The following is a 19,835-nucleotide window of genomic DNA, read 5'->3' as shown; positions in this document are numbered from 1 at the left end:
GGTGTATAATATAGTGATTCTTTATTACACCTAGTGCTCATCACAAGTGCACTCCTTAATCCCCATCACCTGTTTCACCCATCTCCCCTCTGGTAACCATCAGTTCATTTTCTTTAGTCTTTCTTGGTTTGCCTTTCTTTTTTTCCCCTTTGCTTGTTTTATTTCTTAAACTCCAAATATGAGTGAAATCGTATGATATTTGTCCCTGACTTGTTTCGCTTAGCATAGGATTCTCTAGTTCCATCCACATCATTGCAAATGCCAAGATTTCATTCTTTTTTGATGGCTGAGTAATAATCCATTGTGTATATATAACACATCATCTTTATCCATTCATCAGTCAATGGCTGTTTCCATAATTTGGGCCATTTACATGATTTGACTATTGTAGATACCACTGCTATAAGCGTCAAGTGCATGTATCCCTTTATATTAATATTTTTGTATTCTTTGGATAAATAACCTAAATATTTTTTAGGTATGTAAAAACTTAAAAGAGTCCATCACTAGCAGAACCACACTCCAAATAATAATCCATCATAATCATCATCATCATCATCATCCTTCAGACAAAGAAAATGTTAGATGGAAATATAGACCTTAGACAAAGGATTTGAAACTCTGGAAATGTTACTGACATGTATATATACGTAAGATATTTATATTATAGAAATCTCTTTTATTTATTTTTAAAGATTTTATTTATTTATTCATGAGAAACAGAGACAGAGAGAGAGAGAGAGAGGCAGAGACACAGGCAGAGGGAGAAGTAGGCTCCATGCAGGGAGCCTGATGTGGGACTCAATCCCGGGACTCCAGGATCACACCCTGGACTGAAGGCAGGTGCTAAACCACTGAGTCACCCAGGGATCCCCCAGAAATCTCTTTTAAAATAATTGTTTAAACCAAAACAGTAAAAGTATGGTTTACAACATATATAAAGTACATCTGAAGTTTATAAAATATGTAAAAGTAACTTGTATGCCAAAAATAGCATAAAGATCAAGAGGAGGAAAAAAAAAAGATTAAGAGGAGAGAAATAGATGTCTACTCCTGTGCATGAGGTGCTATAACATCACTTGTAGACTGAAAAGTTTAAGATACATACTATAAACCTTAAAGTAATTACTAAGATAACAAAATAAAGAATTAATAGCTTATAAGTCAGGAAGGAAGGCAAAATAGAAATCCTAAAACATACTCAACACAAATGACAGAAATAGAAGAAAAGGAGGAGCAGAGATTAGATAAGTAGAAAACAAATGCATAGATGATAGCTTTAAACCTAACTGTATCAATAATAATATATTAATGGCTTAGACACCCAAAGAAAGACTTTGTCCGATTAGATACAACTATATGCTACCTACCAAAACAAAGCACAACAAAAAACACAGTGCTCTTTAAATCTGAAGAAATAAACAGATAAAATATAAAAGAATGGAGAAGATATATCAGGATAACACTAATGGAAGAGAAGATTAGATGTCTGTAATAATGTCAAAATAGATTTCAGAGCAAAGAATATTACCATTGGTAAAGAACATCAGTACACTATAGTAGAAGAGCCACTTCATCAAGACCTTATATTTATGTGCCTAATAACATAGCTTCAAAACAGGGCAAAATCTAAAAGAAGTGGAAGAAGAAATAAAGCCACAGTTCTATTTGGGAATATCAATACCTCCTTTTCAATAATTGGTAGAGGAAATAGACAGAAAATGACTAAAGATAAAGATTTGAATAACACTATCAACCAGATTGACCCGATTGACATTTATATAACACTCCTGCAACAGCCATGTTTTTTAAGTACACACAGAACACTGATTTCAAGACTTATAAGCAGATAGATCAATGAAACAGAATAGAGCAGGAATTGGGTAATTAGAGCTCACAGGTGAAAGCCAGGGTGTCTCCTGTTTTTATAAAGTATTGTTAGAACACAACCACATTCATTTGTTTATGTATTATCTATGGCTGCTTTTGTGCTACAAACAGCAGATGGGATAGTTCCAACAGACTTTATGGTCTGCAAAGCCTAAAACATTTATTCTCTGGCTCTTTACATAAAAAGTTTGCCCGGCTGTGTAAGAGTACTAAATAGACCCACACATATATGGACAACTGATTTTTGATGAAAGTGTAAAGGCAATTCGCTTGAGAAAGGATAGTTTTTCTACAAATAGTTTAGATGCTATCCGTATGTAACAAAATGAACTCGAATACCTACTTTACACCATATATAAAAATTATCTCAAAATAGTTGATAGAAAAAAAAATAGTTGATAGACCTGAGTATATAACCTAAAACTATAAAACTTACAACGAGAAAACATAGAAAACTTTTGAGACTTTGGGTTAGGCAAGGATTTCTCAGATACAGTACTAAAAGTATTAATTCATAGATTGGACTCCATTAAAATGAAAATGTCTCCTCTTTAGAAAGCACAGTTAAAAGAATGGGAAGATAAGCCACAGGGAGAAATTACGAAGGATTTTCTAATAAAGACCTTATGTCTAGCATTCTATTTTTTAAAAAAACTTTCTAAACATATTAATGAGAAAACAACACACCCAATTTAAAAATGAACGAAGTATTTGGACACATCACCAAAGAAGAATATGAATATATACTTACCATATATAGGACCTAGCTATTCAGTATTTTCCCAAGAGAAATGAAAGCTTATGTCCATGCAAAGACTTGGGACTAATATAGTGTATTTACTCCACTAATACATTGTGCACCTACTTACAACAAGGAAGTCAGTTTATCCAACAAATATATTGGGGTGCTTACTATGCCCAGTATGATTCTTGATGCTAGGAATACAGTAGAGAACAAAACAACAAAATTTCTTGCCTTATTTGCTAGCATTCTGTTTTAGGTGCACAGACAATGTATTAGTTTCCCAGAGTGGCTGTAACAAAGTGCCACAAACTGGATGACTTAAAATAACAGTTTATTCTCTTAAGGTTCTGGAGGCCAGAAGTCCTTCTGAAACTCTTGATAGAATCTTTCCTTGCCTTTTCATTACTTCTGATGGTGGCTGTTAGTTAGCCCTTGACATTTCTTAGCTTATAGCTCTATCACTCCAATGCCTGCCTGTGTTGTCACATGGCATTGTGCCTGTGTGTTTCATAAGGATAGCCAATCATATTGTATTAAGGACCCACCCTACTCCTTTATCACATCTTAACTAATTACATCAGTCACAGCCCTATTTCCAAACAGGGTCACATGATGAGATACTAGGGGGTTAGGACGTCAACATATCTTTCAGGAGGAAAACACAATTCAATCCATAACAGCCAATAAAATAAGTAAATTAAATATTATTTTAGAGCAGGGGTTGGCATACTATGGTCTGCAGACCAAATCTAGTGTGCATCCTATCTTAATAAATAATTTTATTAGCATTTACCCATGCCCATTTGTTTACTATCTATAACAAAGTTGAAAAATTGCAACAGAGACCTTAATACCTACAAAACCTAAAATATTTATTGTCTGGCCCTTTACAAGAAATGTTTGCCAAATCATTTTAGAAAGTGTTAAGTGCCATTGAGAAAAAAAATAGGAAAGGGGGAAAAGCAATCCTGGGTGCTCAGGGAAGACCTGTTTGAGAAGGTGAATTTAAGCAAATGCTATAAGGAATTAATCTTTATGTATTGACTTAGAAAGGTGTCCAAATATAAGTGAAAAATGCATGTTACAGAACATTTTTGTGATCCCATTTTTGTATATTAAGAATGTATATACTTGGGCAGCCCGGGTGGCTCAGCGGTTTAGCGCCACCTTCAGCCCAGGGCCTGATCCTGGAGACCCGGGATCGAGTCCCACGTCAGGCTCCCTGCATGGAGCCTGCTTCTCCCTCTGTCTTTGTTTCTGACTCTCTCTCTCTGTATGTCTCTCATTAATAAATAAATAAAATCTTTAAAAAAAAAGAATGCATATATTTATACAATATAATGTTGTAATATACAAATTGAAAAAGTCTTTTATAATCCCACCAAGATAACTAATGTGAACAATTTGATGGATACTTTTGGAAAAAAGACTTGTATATGATGTATTTTCAACTTCTGTTCATTTGAAAATTTAAAAATAATTTTTCCTTTGCATTTTAGTATCTCATTGATATAAATTTAATTTCTTATGTATTATTAAATTACATCAAAGGCTTAATACGTGTGAAATAGTAATGGAGGATTCAACTTCTTGCCCAAGTTTGAAGTTATCTTTTACATTTCAAAGAGGAACCACCATCACTCACACCAGAATTTAACCTGGTACTGAATTTTAAACTGAATTTTTATGTCTGTGTGCACAAAATAGTATGAAGAGTCAGTAGCCTTTAACTGCTAGTGAAAGGGTAAAAGGTGTGATTCTGTTAATGATTTGCTTTTACTCCCTTTGTCAAATTCAACAAAATATCCCTTTCATGTCTCTGTGACATTATGTCAACATCAGGGAAGTTTGGACTGGACATGGAGGGGCTGATAATGTTTCCAAGTATTTTTCAAAACAGGACTAGGATGCTTAAATATTGTTATATAGGTGTTTATAGGATTGTTTTCTACTGAAGATCCAAGAGTATGTAAAATGGGATACTTTCAGAAAGGCTTATAGCAGGCAAAGATTTAAGAAGAATGCTTATAATAAATATTATCTGGGATCCCTGGGTGGCGCAGCGGTTTGGCGCCGGCCTTTGGCCCAGGGCACGATCCTGGAGACCCTGGATCGAATCCCACATCAGGTTCCCGGTGCATGGAGCCTGCCTTCTCCCTCTGCCTGTGTCTCTGCCTCTCTCTCTCTCTCTCTGTGACTATCATAAATAAATTAAAAAAAAAAAATTTAAAAAAATATTATCAAAGCCAGCTTTCTGAACAAGGCTCTCCTCTCTTTATAGTGAGACCTGATGAAAAGAGCATGACCTTTGGAGACAGAAGACTTAGTTTCAAGTCCCTGTTTCTTCACTTCTTAATTTTGTGATTTGGGTACGTAACTTAAACTGTCAGAATTTTTCTTTTGTAAAGTTCCAGTAATTAATCCTTGCAATGGCAACCCATTGAATGTACAACACCATCGGGCCCTTAAGGTAAACTGTAGACTTAGGGTGATTCAAGTGTGTCAGTGTAAGTTCATCCTTGGTAAAATGTACCATTCTGGTGAGTGATACTGACCATAGCAGAAGCTATGCATGTGTAGGGGCAGAGGGTTATGGGAATTCTCTGTACCTTCCTCTCAATTTCGTTTAAACCTAAAGCTGTTCTAAAAATATAAACTCTTAAAATAATGAAATAATGATTCCTGCCCTACCCACCTCCTTTTCTAGGATATTAGGAGAATCAACTGAAGTAATTTAATTTACATAAAAGCACTTGTGTAATGTGACGTAGTATGTAAGTGTTAGTATGAATTAATAATTAGTAATAATGGAATAGAGCAGAGTTGGATAATTTTTAAGATAATTAGTATAATGTAGGGTATGATTGACTCTTTGCATATTTATTCAAAGTAACACTGTAATGTGTATATATGATACCATATTTAAATTGTCCCCATCCTTATCCCTGCCCAGCTTACTCATTCAACAAACATTACTTTGCCTTCTTTTTTGGCAATTGTACTTCATCTACCATTCTACAATTATAGGAGTAATGTTACTATAGTAACTAAGTTTATATTGACATTCTTCCTCCCATGAAATCTGTATCTAAATGTATTATTCATACTTTTTCTTCTGTCCTTGTGTCAAAAAGAAAAAGAGACTCAAAAATCAATCCGTAAGTAACAAAAATTTAATTTATAAAGGGCATAACTATTAAATATTTATTAATTTTAACTCCCACTTAAGAAAATCCATGGGAATGAAAATGAATAAGAGTGATCAACTATAGGGATAATCTTGAATGTGTTCTAATTTTTAAAAACCATTTATAGACTCTATTGCTTTAATAGTGAATTACTTGTGATGCATATTATAGCACCTTTCAACACATTACCTTGTTGAACCACCGTAGTTGGGGAATTGTCACTCTAGAAGAACCACTCAGTACTTAGAATAAACCTTCTGTATATGTGGTTAATAATTATATTTTGGTTTTATAGAATCTTGTAAGATATATGCAGAATTCAAGGAAAATCATTGTATGCAATATGTGGTAATATGCATGGAAATATATACGTGAAAAATTCTGCCAGAGATGAAGGAGGATAAGGCTAATAATAGAAATTTAAGTTGAATATGTATTGCCAACAAAATGAAAGGAGAGGAACAGTAAGCAGTATACTGTCAATTTGGTCCATTTTAAAACAAGCCCCAAAATGAAGTTGACTGTATTGCATTTAATATTTTAGGTAGTGCTACTGTGTTTCCATCTCTTAGGTTGGGACTATGAAATTAAGTTCCTTAATAGATGTTTCTTCACATTTCAATGACAGTCTTTTAAAAATCAGGAAACATTACTTTTTAAAAAAGATCTTATTTATTTGAGTGACAGAGAATGAGCAGGGAGAAGGGACAGAAGTGGAGAGAAAGACAGAGAGAGAAGCAGACTCCTGCTGAGCAGGGAGTCCTATGTGGGCTCAATCCCAGGACCTGGAGATCATGACCTGAACCAAAGGCAGATGCTTAACTGACTGAGCCATCCAGGCACCCTTGCTTGCTTGCTTTTTTTTTTTTTTTTTTTTTAAGATATTTTTTATTTGAGAGAGAGAACAAGCAAGGGGGGCAGAGAAAGAGGGAGAAGCAGACCTCGGTAAGTGCAGAGCCTGACACAGGGACACCATCCCAGGACCCTGGGATCATGCCCTGAGCTGAAGGCAGTTGCTTTACCAGCTGAGCCACTCAGGTGCCCCAGGAAACATTACTCTCTAACTATTAAAATGTGAAACCTACCTTTGCCTGTTTTTCTTTTACATACTTTGTTTCACAGCCCTGCTTAGATAAATTTAATTGCTTTGTGGTAACTATAAATACTTTTATGGGATCTCTTTGTGTCAGAGTTTTGTTACAAGATTATAGTGCAGCAAGAGAAAGATTGCCAGTCTCTAGGAACCACAGAGAATCTTCCCTACACTGTGAACAAACTTGTTGGTGTAGGTGGTCTGGATGGCATGACCACATAGTACTCTCCAGTATGCTCAGATGTTTTCTTCTTTTTGTCTTGATGAGCAGTTGAATTATGTGGATTTTTCTAATATGGGACTATTTAAAATTAGGAAGTAAGAAATAAAACAGGTGGAGAAAAATGGTTCCTGCAACTTCATTCTTTAATCCTTTATCCTGGAATAGTCTGAACAGTTTGTGATGAGCAAATTATTTATAGAGTGATTGTTGCATGGTTAGCGGGTCAAGTTAGTATTGATATTTAATAAAAGAATACCATATTCCAGATGTAGTACTGTGAAGCCCTCATCAAGAAGTTCATAGTTTTGTAAAGTACTAAAGAAGTTACATCTCAAGTATTTTTTAATTTAAATTTAGGTTTTGACTACTGAAGTCACATGGTACAACATTGGAAAGATGCAAAGAGTATATGTAGAGGATTTCCCTTCTACCCTGGCATCTCACCCAGTGGCAGCCAGTCTTTATTTTTATCCTGCTAGAGGTATTTTATGCTTATATAAGGAAATGAGTGTGTGTTTTATCTCTTTTTGGGTTTCTCCCCACAAATAACAAATATGCTGTTCTCTGCCTTAATAATATTTTATTTATTTTAGATATCATTACACACCTCTAAGTAGAGATCTAGAGCTTCCTCAGTTTTTTTGTAGCTACACGTATGCTATACTTGGATATACCATAATTTAACTGGTCCTCTATTCACGTGTCAACCTTTTATTATTAAAAACAATGCTATGGGTGTGCCTGGGTAGCTCAGTCAGTTAGTGTCTGTCTTCAGTTGAGGTCATGATCCCAGGGTCACAGGATCAAGCTCTCTGCTCAGTGGGGAGCCTGCTTCTTCCTCTGCCTTTCCCTTTGCCCCTCCCTGTGCTTGTGCTTTCTCTCTCTCTTTCAAATGAATAAAATCTTTAAAAAAAACAAAAACAGTGATGTAGTGAATAACCTTGTATGTATTGTTTTACTCATATCTATAGGATAAAATACTAGAAGTAGAATCATTGGATTCAAATGTGTATATATATTTTAATTTTGATTGATAATGTAAAACTGGACATAAACCTTGTCTGGGTAGTTCTTTGTTTATAATTGAGTTTTTTAATTTACAAACAATGAAATTCACTTTTAAATTCCCACAGTTTGTTGGGAAGGTTATGCCATTTTACACCATACTGTGCAGTGTATAAGAATGCCTTTATGTCATAATCTCATAATACTGTGTTGATAATTTTTTAGTTTTTATATTTTTGCCAAAACTAGAAATGATACTGGGGTAGTTTTTGCTTTGTTTGTTTAGTGTTTTTACTAAGTACAACTTAACATACAATAAAGTCCACAGATCACAAGTTTACAGCTCAGTAAGTTTGGGTTTTTTTAAGGTTTTATTTATTTATTCATGAGAGACACAGTGAGAGGGTAAAAGACATAGAGGGAGAAGCAAGCTCCCTGTGGGGAACTCGATGCAGAACTCAATCCCAGGACCCCGGGATCACACCCTGAGCCGAAGGCAGATGCTCAACCACTGAGCCACTCAGGCATCCCAATCGCAGTAAGTTTTAATCACCATCTAGTTCAAAGTATAGAACATGTCCAGCGTCCCAGAAGGCTCCCTTCTGCCCTCTTCCCCAACCCCCCAAAAAGATAGCCACTGTTCTGATCTCTATCACCACAGATGACATTTGCCTGATTTTGAACTTTATATAGAGGGAATCATGTATACTTTTTTTGTGTCTCATTTCTTTCTTCTCTGTTATATATGAAATTCAGTCATGTTGTAAGTACCTGTAGTTCATTTTCATTGCTATAATTGAGTTACTTGAATTTTTCTGTTTTACTATATTTGTGGTTTTGGTTGCTTCTACTTTTCAGTACTTAGAAATAAAATTTGTATGTACATTCTTGTACATGTCTTTTGGAGGAGTGAAGCACTCATTTCTTTTGACTCCATACTTTGGGTAGATTTGGTTGATTTAGTATCTAATTAGCATTTAATTTATAAAGAATAAAATCTATCATTTTTAGTGTGCAGTTTTTAGGGAACAAATCCTCATAGGGCTCTTGAAGATTTTCTTAGAGGCTTAGAAAATGGAGATAATGTCTCTCTCTAGAGTAAAAGACAGACATGCTTACGCCCATTTTAAAAGGCCTGGTTTCCTAAGCTCAGTCTTCATCCCTGTAACATGACCCACTGGGTGTACAGGTGTTACCAGTCTCTCTTCACAGCACTTTATTGGAAACGGGGCCCAGGCAGCCAGCACAAGAAAATGCTAATACTCTGAAAATGCTGCTCCTGGTATGAGTGATAAAGTCCTTTGTCTCTGACACAAGAGTCTTGTGTCTTCGGCCAATATCCATGGAACTAGCAGGCTAAATTGTTAGCTTGCAAATAGGGTAAAATCTCAGTGCTTTCACAATTCTTGATACAATTCAGTGAATTTTGACAAATATTTAGAGTTTTATGAGGTCACAATGAGGTCATAGAACATTCTTACCACCCTTAGAAAGTTCTTTTGTACCTTTTTACATTTATTTCCCTTCTCCACTTCAGCCCCAGCCAGCCCCTGATCTGCTTTCTGTCACCCTGGTTGTGTCATTTATCGAATATCCCATAAATGGAATTATATAGTACATAGCCTTTTATGCGTGGCTTCCTTCATTCAGCTTAATGCTTTGGAGATTCATTCATGCCCTTGCATGTATCAGTAGGTCATTCCCTTTTATTGCTGAGTGGTATTCTACTATATGGATGTTATTGTTTGGATATTGAGTATTTGTTTATTCTTTCTCCAGTTAAAAGACATTTTAGTTGCTTATAGTTTGGAACTATGATGAATAAAGCTGTTGTGAACATTTGAGTATAAGTCTTCATGTGGACATGTTTTTTTAGTTCTCTTGAATACATTCTTGCAGCTTATTATTATGTTCATTTAACTTGGTAAAGAACTGCCAAATTGTTTTCCAAAGTGTTTGTATCCTCTTGCATTCCTTTCTGGGGTAGTTTTAATTTGCATCTTTCATTATGAGTAGGGTTGAAAGTATCAATCCATATGTTTAAATTATTTGTATTTCCTTTTCTATAAATTGCCTATTCAGCTCATCTTGCTGGTTTTTCTCTTAGGTGTTGGAGTTTTTTAGTGATTTGTAGGCATTCTTCATATGATGGGATGTTTTTGGTCATGGTATGAATTACAAACTTTTTTTTTTTTTTTTTACATTTTGGCAAGTAGCTTTTGAGGTTGCTTTTGGTAGGTTTTGCCTACTAAAAGAAATTTGTCTCTCTGAAGTACTTGCTAATAGCATAAGTCCTCACATAATAAAGAAACAGGATTGCTCTTTTAATTAACCTTAGAGTATAAGTTGTGTTTCATCACTATTTTATGTAGCCATAATTCCAGTAGGAATAAAGAAAAATATTCTGAAGAGTTAAATGTGTTTTCTGCATTCTCTAAAATTTTACCACCTTTTAGAAGACAGCTTATACAATGGAAACAAGAGCTTTAGAAATCGAGTCTTTACTTACTTTGTGTAATAAGAGAAAAATTAATAAAAATAATATTACATGTGTCTTTTACAGAAATATCTACTGCAAGATGTTGACATTGAAGATTTGGATAGTGCAAGCATTGTTTATTTTCTTCACCACTGAATCTGTAGGTAAGGCTCATGAAATACCCTACCTCCCAACCTCACAAATTAGGTTTATATATTTTTATATAATTATATAATTATAATTTGACATGAAAAGTCACCCAGTAATCCTAAATTCTGTCTAGGTATACTAACAATAACTTTAAGGTGGGAGGGGGAAAATATGTTGTTGGTTTTTTGGTTGTTGTTTAATATATAGGAGAAAATCTGTTAACCTTTAGCGCTTCGTTTTTTAAAGGCCAAAGGTGTCACTGCTGTTCAGTGCTCAGTGACACCTTTAGCAGAATAAAAAGGTCTGAAGCAGTACTGCTCAGACTGGTCCACAGCCTGATGCCTTTGTCACTAGTTCACAATGAGATAAGTACAGAAATTAAGAATAAATGTTTAGAAATTCTTAACAGTTTGACATAGCGGTGACATCCAAGCATGTGATCATTGGACTTATCTCATCAAACATGGTATAGAGCGAAAGTATAAGTCTGTGAAAGATTGAGGATAAAAAACCAAACTGATCTTTCATCACAGATAGCTTGAAAAGCACTGCCATAAATCAACCCTTTCTAAATCCAGGAACGCAGCTTCTTTTTGAACACTTCAAGTGACATAAAACTTATTTTGAAAAGTTTTGTTATTTAGAAATTTTTTCCTCATTCTTGAGCCCAAATTTTCCTTCTTGTAATTTTTTCCCATTATCCTTAATTCTAGAGTAGTCCCACTTTCTCTTCCCACTGTTCAGCTCTTGAAAGATATTGAAGGACTGCTTTGATGTGTCTCTGAGGCATCTCCTACCCAAACTAAACTTACCCAGTGTCCTAATTATTCTTTATAGGACTTGACTTCTAACCCTATATATGCTGATTACCCTTACTGATTCTTCTCTTGGTTGCCCATAGCCCATTTGAAATAGACCATCACACCTCTCACACTTACCAGCTGTAGGACTAGGCCAGTTGCTTGATTTGTGTCAGTTTCCTGATCTATAAGATGGAGATAATAATGGTTCCTGACTCCTATGGATATTGTGAAAATTATATGAGTTACTATACTGAAGACATCTGGACAGTGCCTGGCCCACAGTAAACATTATAAAAAGGATAGTAATTATATGATTATTATTGAGGTTTGAATAAAATGCACTTAAGAAAAAAATGAATTTAATATACCAGAACTGGACATGGTCTGAATATAGTGATTTTATTATTTATTTTGATCTGAACATCATTTTTATTTAATCAGCATAGTTTTTGCCAGCTAAGATAGACCATAGTTTCATGGTAAGCTACTGGTCAGTGAAAATTCTTAGGTTTTCACATGGATTACTTTTAAGCCATTTCTCCCTTACTGTATGTTTATTTAATCTCAGCTTGAGTAAGAGATATTATCCTCTCTAGCAAGTTTCATTATATTAGTTTTGGCCTGTTGTTCTAATCTTTTAAAATAATTTTAGGGATCCCTGGGTGGCGCAGCGGTTTGGCGCCTGCCTTTGGCCCAGGGCGCGATCCTGGAGACCCGGGATCGAATCCCACGTCGGGCTCCCGGTGCATGGAGCCTGCTTCGCCCTCTGCCTGTGTCTCTGCCTCTCTTTCTCTCTGTGACTATCATAAATAAATAAAAATTTTAAAAAAAATAAATTAAAAAAAAATAATAATAAAATAAAATAATTTTAATTCTAGTATTACCATCCAAAGTGTTGGCAATTCTTCATAGTCTTGTCCTTTGCTAATTTGATATGTGTGTGTGTATATGTGTCTATTTTCTGCCAAATTATTAAAAACATGTTCAGAATAGCAGGACTACATTATTGCTGCCTCACAAATTACACAAAAACTTCATGGCTTAAAATGACAGTATCTCTCAGGGTTTGTGTGTGTCAGAAATAAAGTTGGGCACAACTGGACTGTTTCATCTTTACTTTGTGATGTCTGAGGCCTCAGCTGGAATATTCAGAGATTGGTGACTAGAATTATCTGAAGGCACATTCATTTACATGTCTAGTATTGATGCTGGCTGTAGGCTGCGGGCTTTGCTAGGCTTGTTGGCCAGAACACTACATGTGGTCTCCCCTTGTGGCCTTGGCTTCCCTGTAACATGGGTAGGTTCCAAGGACAAATGTCCCAAGAGAAAAAGAACGGTAGTAGAAAGTTGTGTTCTTTTCATAGTCTGGCTAGTCACATAGCACATTCCATTGGCTGAGGCAGACATAAGCACCCACACAGATCTGAGGGAAGAAGGGGAATATTGACCCTATTTCTTTGTGTTGGGGGTATCGGTCACATTGTAAGAAGAGCATGTGGTATGGGGTACAATACATAGGTATGACCATGTTTGGAAAATATAGTCTGCTGCAAGGACTTCAGCATATTCTACTTAAGACCTCTCTGACTTTTTTTGGTAGTATTTTTTATATATGAGTTATCAACCAATTAAGAATCTCTTAGTTTGAACCTATGAAATTTCTTTTTTTTAAGGATTTATTTATTCATTCATTCATTCATTCATGAGAGACACAGAGAGAGGCAGAGACATAGGCGGAGGGAGAAGCAGGCTCCCCATAGGAAGCCAGATGCAGATCTCCGGGCTTCAGGATCACGCCCTGAGCCATTGGCAGGCACTCAACCCCTGAGCCACCCAGGCATCCGAAACCCATGAAATTTCTATTTTTGTAGATCAAGGACAGCCAGATATCAGCAGTTTTGTAATGTTCAGCTGTTATCTGTTATGGTATATACTAACCTATATTTCTTCATCTTGTCTGAATAATTACCCCACTAACTTTATCAAATGCTTGTTTAAAATTAAAATGCTCTCAGGACGCCTCGGTGGCTTAGTGGTTAAGCGTCTGCCTTTGGCTCAGGGTGAAATCCTGGAGTTCTAGGATTGAGTCCCACATCAGGCTCCCTGCATGGAGCCTGCTTCTTCCTCTGCCTGTGTCTTTGCCCCCCCCCCCCCTCTCTCTGTGTGTGTGTGTGTGTGTCTCATGAATAAATAAAATCAATCAATCAATAAATAAAATTAAAATGCTCTTTTTGTAATTTAATCTCAAATAGCCTGGTAGCCCTGTAAAAATTAGATAAATCTGGCATAGGATAATTAATGAGCCTGTGTTTCACTTTGGAACATTTGCTCATTTCTAGTATTTCTCTTATTCTGTGTGATTAAAAATGACTAAGTCTGTAGTTACATCTTATGTTCTTTAGTATTTTAAACTATATTTCATATTTACTGTTCCTTATTACTTTCTCTAAATCACAGGAATGATTTTACCAAGGAATAAAGTGAGGACTAGGGAGTTGTAAGGACTGGCTCAGTATTACAGGGTAACTTATTAGTATACCATAAGATGAAGTTGCATACATTTGGCTGTGTAGAGTAATATGTACACTGGGATTTAGTGTAGACATATATAAATAATAGTAAGGTCATATAAACAGCCCATAAGTTTTAAAACAGAGAAATACACATTCCTACTCTGGGCACTATAGGTTTTATGAGAGGTTCTGGGATTCCATAGGAGAGTATAGTTTTGACCTAAAAAACTGTTTTTAATTCTTCCTGCTGATTTTGAGAGAACCTTCCAGACCCAATCAGTGTGACTTGATTGTCTCTGGAGAGTAATAATAATGATGATAGGCTACCATTTATTATTGGTAGACTGCTGAATACCAGGCATTGTTATAGATGCTTTACATAAGTAATTTTTAATCTCAAAACTCTTTAAGATAGCTTTTATTAACTTCATTTTCCAAGTGAAAAAACCGAACCTCAGTTAGAATGGGTAATCACCGAAGAACCCATTGGCAAATAGGATTCTCTAGGGAAAGCTGCCTTACGCTTCTGGGCAGTGAGGCTAGAATCATGCCAAGTACTTAGGATTTTATCTTGATGGTAGTAGGTAGCCGTTAAATAATTTAAAATAGGGAAATGGCATGATCATTTTGAACAGTAACTCTGATAGCAGTATATAGGGTAAACTGGAAGGAGGTCAGACTGCAATATAATGGCTTGAACTTCAGTAGGCAAAATATGGTTGGGGGTAAAGAAGTTGATAGACATATTAAGAATATAGAACCAACAAGATTGCAAGTGATATTGTTAAGTTGGAAGTTGGAAGAGATGTAGAAGGTGACTGCAAGATATCTGGCCTAGATGACTGGATATAAATAGTGCTGTTAGCAGAGGTAGAGAAATAAGAATAAGTTTGAAAGGGACTGTGATGCTTGTAGTTTTAAATGTATTTATCTTTTTTTTTTTTTTAATATTTGAGAATGGATGGGTGAGTGGGGGGAGGGGCAAAGGGGGAATCTCAAACAGACTTCCCACTGAGCGCAGAGCCTGATTTAGAGCTCAATCCGACCACCCAGGAGATGACAGCCTGAGTTAAAACCAAAAGTTGGATGTTCAACCAGCTGGGCCACCTAGGCACCCTTTAGATGTGTTCATCTTAAAGTACTTAGGGCTTATCTCAGATAGATGTGTCTCACAGGTTATTGAAAACAGTAGGAAGTTAGAGCTGGAGATAGGAATATAGTTATCATCAGCATGGAGTTAGGTGATAGTTAAAGCATATAGTTGTGGTATACTTATTTTTTATACAGGCTGATTTTTTGTTTTTTAATATGGGATTTTAACCCCATTCATTTATTGTTAAAACTAATATATTTGGCCATCTTGTTCTCTTATGTTTTTTTGTTGCTCCCTTGCTGTTTCCTTTGTTGTCTGAATTTTGATAAATGGACAATGTATAATATCTTCCCTGGCCCCATCCACACCCAACAGCATTCAGGACCAGAGAGGAACAGAGCCTACCACTGCCTGTTTGCTGGAGGGGTTTAATTTAGACCCTGGAACAGGAACAGGATTGGTGGTGGAGTAAGTATGAATCATGCTGTAGACAGTTTGTGTTTCCTTAAAGTAAAGTTAGGATATTATAAAGAGGGCTAAAGCTAGGATAGATTTTTTTTCATCAGCCTTATAATTTGTATATTTCTTTACAAATCAAGGCACTGAATTCTGGCCATATTATTTTTTCACTGTGTATTTCTTTTTCCCTGTCTTTCAGAGGTAGTTTAGTGAAGATTGAGGGACTGCATTGATCATTTTATACCGGAATAATTCAGTCCATTTTTATATTTTCTCTTGTTCCTTTTCAGGTGAACTTCTGGATCCATGTGGCTATATCAAACCTGAATCTCCAATTGTACAACTTGGTTCTAATTTCACTGCAGTTTGTGTGCTAAAAGAAAAATGTATGGATTATTTTCATGTGAACGCTAATGATATTTTCTGGAAAACAAACCATGTTACTATTCCCAAAGAACAATATACCATCATAAACAAAACAGCATCTAGTGTCACGTTTACAGATATATCTTTATTAAATATTCAACTCACTTGCAACATTCGTACGTTTGGACAGATTGATCAGAATGTTTATGGAATCAGAATAATTTCAGGCTGTAAGTTTTATTTTGTTTTTGTCTCATTTCAAACTTTGTTATGACTACTGAATTGCGTTTGTAATGTCTGGTTGGTCTTTAGGTAATGCATTTATTTGTTGGTTCATTGGCTTTTGTACTTACTTGTTTTAAAAAAAAATACGTTTTGAAGTAGAACTCCATTTGCATCACTAATATACAGAAAGCCTGAAGAGTAACATAAGATTTGTATCTTTCCTGAAAGCCAAGTATCTGTCAGTTTTCTAGAAAAATGGTTTTACATGAGACCTGCAAAAAAGCAGTGTTAAATTGAAACTTCTGAGTGTATTCATAGTAACTTTTAGTATCCTTTAATTGCTGAGAAGATGCACATTTAAAGCAACTATCTGAAGAAAGTGAATAAATACTGGACAAAGTCCTTCTGTGTCAGAATAAATAATATGATCCAAGAGTGGACTGTCAAATTTTTGGATCCCCAAAACCATAATTTGGTATTTGCTTTTCCTCCAGCAGAGTTTCAGAAAACAATAGGAAGAGAAGTATAAGTGAATCGTATGTTTCCATTTAATTGCCTCTTACTAACATGCAGTATTACTTTTTAAAATACACTTCATGGAGAATCAGTAAATATTCTTACTTATAAATGAAAGCTGATTTTATGTAGAAAATTAATTTGAAACATGCTAGTTAGTGATAGTTATAGAAAATGTGTATTAACCTAAAAATAGAAAAGATTAAGTTTTTAATCACTAATCTTTCTTTATGTCCATACGTTTTGCTCATGTTTGGTTTTTTTCATCTAATTTAGGTTACAAATGTCTTGGTTAGTATATAAATTGCATATTATTTGTGGATATAAAGCTTTTTGAAAATTGCTCATTTTTCCCTTTTAGTGCCACCAGAAAAACCTACAAATTTGAGTTGCATTGTGAATGAAGGAAAGAAAATGATGTGTCAGTGGGATCCTGGAAGGGAAACATACCTGGAAACAAACTTCACTTTAAAATCTGAATGGCAAGTTGTTTTTTATTTTTGTGTGTGTTATTAAACTTATAAAGTTAGTAATTTGTGCTGGAGTTTCTTTTTCTTCAAGTAGAAATATTTAATGCATATTTTTGTTTAAGCTTTTATTTTAGAACGTCTGAAACATATAAAAATAGAAAGTATAATAAATTCCCATGTGTTCATCATCCAGCTTCAGTAACAATCCGCTCATGACCAGTCTTATATACCCCACCCCATATTATCTTAAAGAAAATCATATCACCATATCATCTCATCCATAAATATTTTAGTTTATATCTCTAAAAGATAGGGATGCTTTTTTAAAACACATAACTATATACCATTATACCAAAATATAATTGAAGATACTTTAATTGTTGCATTTTCACTTAGAACTCCTCTTTCCTCAGATGTTTCATGAATAGATGTATATACATATTTTTCAATTTTTTTTCTTTGGCTGTAGTTGACAATGTTATAATAGTTTCAACTGTACAATGTAATGATTCAACTTTTCTATGTCTTAGGCAATACCACAACATAGCTTCTGTCATCATATAACACTATTAAAATATTATTGACTCTATTCCTTATGCTGTATCATGAATATATGTATATATTTTTACAAGTAACCAAATCACGATCTAAATAATCTCCATGCATTTCTCTTTCTTTTTCTTTACAATTCAGTTGTTCAAGTAACAGTTACACATTGTTTAACATACTCCTCTTTTTTTTTTTTTCTCCTAGAAATTGCTATTAGATCTAGACACTTGATCAGATTTGGGATTCTTTTTTTCCCCAAAAATAATTCATAGGGGTGGTGTATACTTTTAATCAGGAACACCACATAGTGTTTGATTCTTTTTTCTCCCCTTTTGCTGCCTTTTTTTTTTTTAGGTGCACACCATATTTTATCACAATTTAAAGTGGAGTAATAATAAGCAATTAGACAATGTATGTCTACTATTTTTGTCAGTCATTTTTATCTTTTCTAGTTTTATTGTGAAATCCTTGATATACATTATTGTATAAGTTTAAGGCATAGAGAATGGTGGTTTGATTTACCTAAATTGTGAAGTGATTACCACAGTAGGTTTAATCTAACATCCATCTTTTCGTATAGACATAATAAAAAAAAAAGAAGGGAAAACTTTTTCCTTGTTATAACTCATAGGATTTATTCCCTTAACATCTTTCCTATGTATTATACAGTAGCTTTCTCTTCTTTCACTTAGCATAATGTCTTCAAAGTGTATCTCTCTTAATGCAAATGTAGGATTTCCTCATTTTTTAATGGCTGAATAAATAGTACATTGTATGTACATGTACCACTTTTTTATCCATTTATCTATTGATGGACGCTTCAGGTTGTTTTCATGTCTTGACTGTTGGAAGTAATGTTGCTATGAATGGGGCTTGCAGTGGGGGAGGTGGTGGTGGTGGTGCTGATACCTTTTTGAGTTAGCGTTTTTGATTCATTTGAATGTATTCCCCAGAAGTGGAATTCCTGGATCATGGCCACTGTATTTTTAATTTTTTTAGGATCTTCCATACTGTTTTTTCATACTGGCTATAGCACTTTACAGTTTCACCAACAGAGCATAAGGGAACCGTTATGCTCCACATGCAGACCAACATTTATTATCTTTTTCATGATGACCAGTCTAACAGGCTTGAGGTGATACATCATTATGGTTTTAATTAATATTCTTCCCATGACAGGTGATGTTGAGTGTCTTTTCATGTACCTATTGCCCTTTCGTAGATCTTTGGAGAAATATCTGTTCAAGTCTTTTGCCAATTATTTATTTGAGTTATTTGGTTTTTTGCTGTTAGTTGCATGAGTTCTTAATATATTATGAATATTAACCCCTTATTAGGTCTAGGGCTTCCAAATATTTTTTCCTATTCTGTAGGTTGCCTTTTCTCTTTGTTGATGGTTTCTATGTGGATTTTTAGTTTCATGTAGTTCTACTTGTCTATTTTTATTTTTGCTTGTGCTTTGAGTGCTGTATTAAAAAAATCAGTACAAAGACCCATGTCACAGAGCTTTATTCCTGTGTTTTCTTCTAGGAGTTTCATGGTTTGAGATCATACATTTAAGTCTTTAATCCATTTTGAGTTAGTTTTTGTGAATGGTATGAGATAGAGGTATATTTCATTCTTTTATATGTGAATATCCAATTATCCCAGCACTAGTTATTGAAAAGAGGCTCTTTTCCACAAGTATTCCTCTTGGCTCCCTTGTCAAATATTAATTGGCTTAATTAGTTGAAGTATGCTTGGATTTATTTCTCTCAGTTCTGTTCCATTGGTCCATTTGTTTTTATGATAGTAGCATACTGTTTTGATGACTTTAACTGTGTAGTATAGCTTGAAATCAGGTAGTATGATGTCTCTGGCATTTATTTTTATCAGGATTTTTTTGACTATTCAGTCTTTTGCGTTTCCACATAAGTTTTCAGAGTGTTTTTCTCTATTTTTGTAAAAAATTGGAATCTTGGTAAGGACTGCATTGAATCTATACATGGCTTTTGGTGGTAGTAACACTTTAACAATATCAATTCTTTGAATTCATTAACACAGGGCACCTTTCCATTTATTGCATTTT

At 34.8% G+C, this 19,835-nt stretch overlaps 1 protein-coding gene across 4 annotated transcripts in view; it reads left to right on the top strand.

Moving 5' to 3' along the window:
- The window catches only part of IL6ST (interleukin 6 cytokine family signal transducer), a 52,214-nt gene that overhangs the window by 7,478 nt on the left and 24,901 nt on the right, over nucleotides 1-19,835 (top strand). For 2 of the 4 annotated variants that reach the window (XM_026018833.2, XM_072749948.1), the window contains exons 2-5: nucleotides 4,917-5,004; nucleotides 10,708-10,787; nucleotides 15,932-16,237; nucleotides 17,110-17,230. In XM_026018833.2, coding sequence (XP_025874618.1) covers nucleotides 10,724-10,787; nucleotides 15,932-16,237; nucleotides 17,110-17,230 — 491 coding nt within the window. In that variant the 5' untranslated portion in view covers nucleotides 4,917-5,004; nucleotides 10,708-10,723. The remainder of the gene's footprint in view (nucleotides 1-4,916; nucleotides 5,005-10,707; nucleotides 10,788-15,931; nucleotides 16,238-17,109; nucleotides 17,231-19,835) is intronic. The other 2 variants (XM_072749949.1, XM_026018840.2) reach the window with 1 other exon arrangement.

This window comes from Vulpes vulpes, chromosome 2 (assembly GCF_048418805.1).
Source record: "Vulpes vulpes isolate BD-2025 chromosome 2, VulVul3, whole genome shotgun sequence".
In the NCBI taxonomy this organism is placed as follows: domain Eukaryota; kingdom Metazoa; phylum Chordata; class Mammalia; order Carnivora; family Canidae; genus Vulpes; species Vulpes vulpes.
This window is presented reverse-complemented; position numbering and strand designations above follow the sequence as displayed.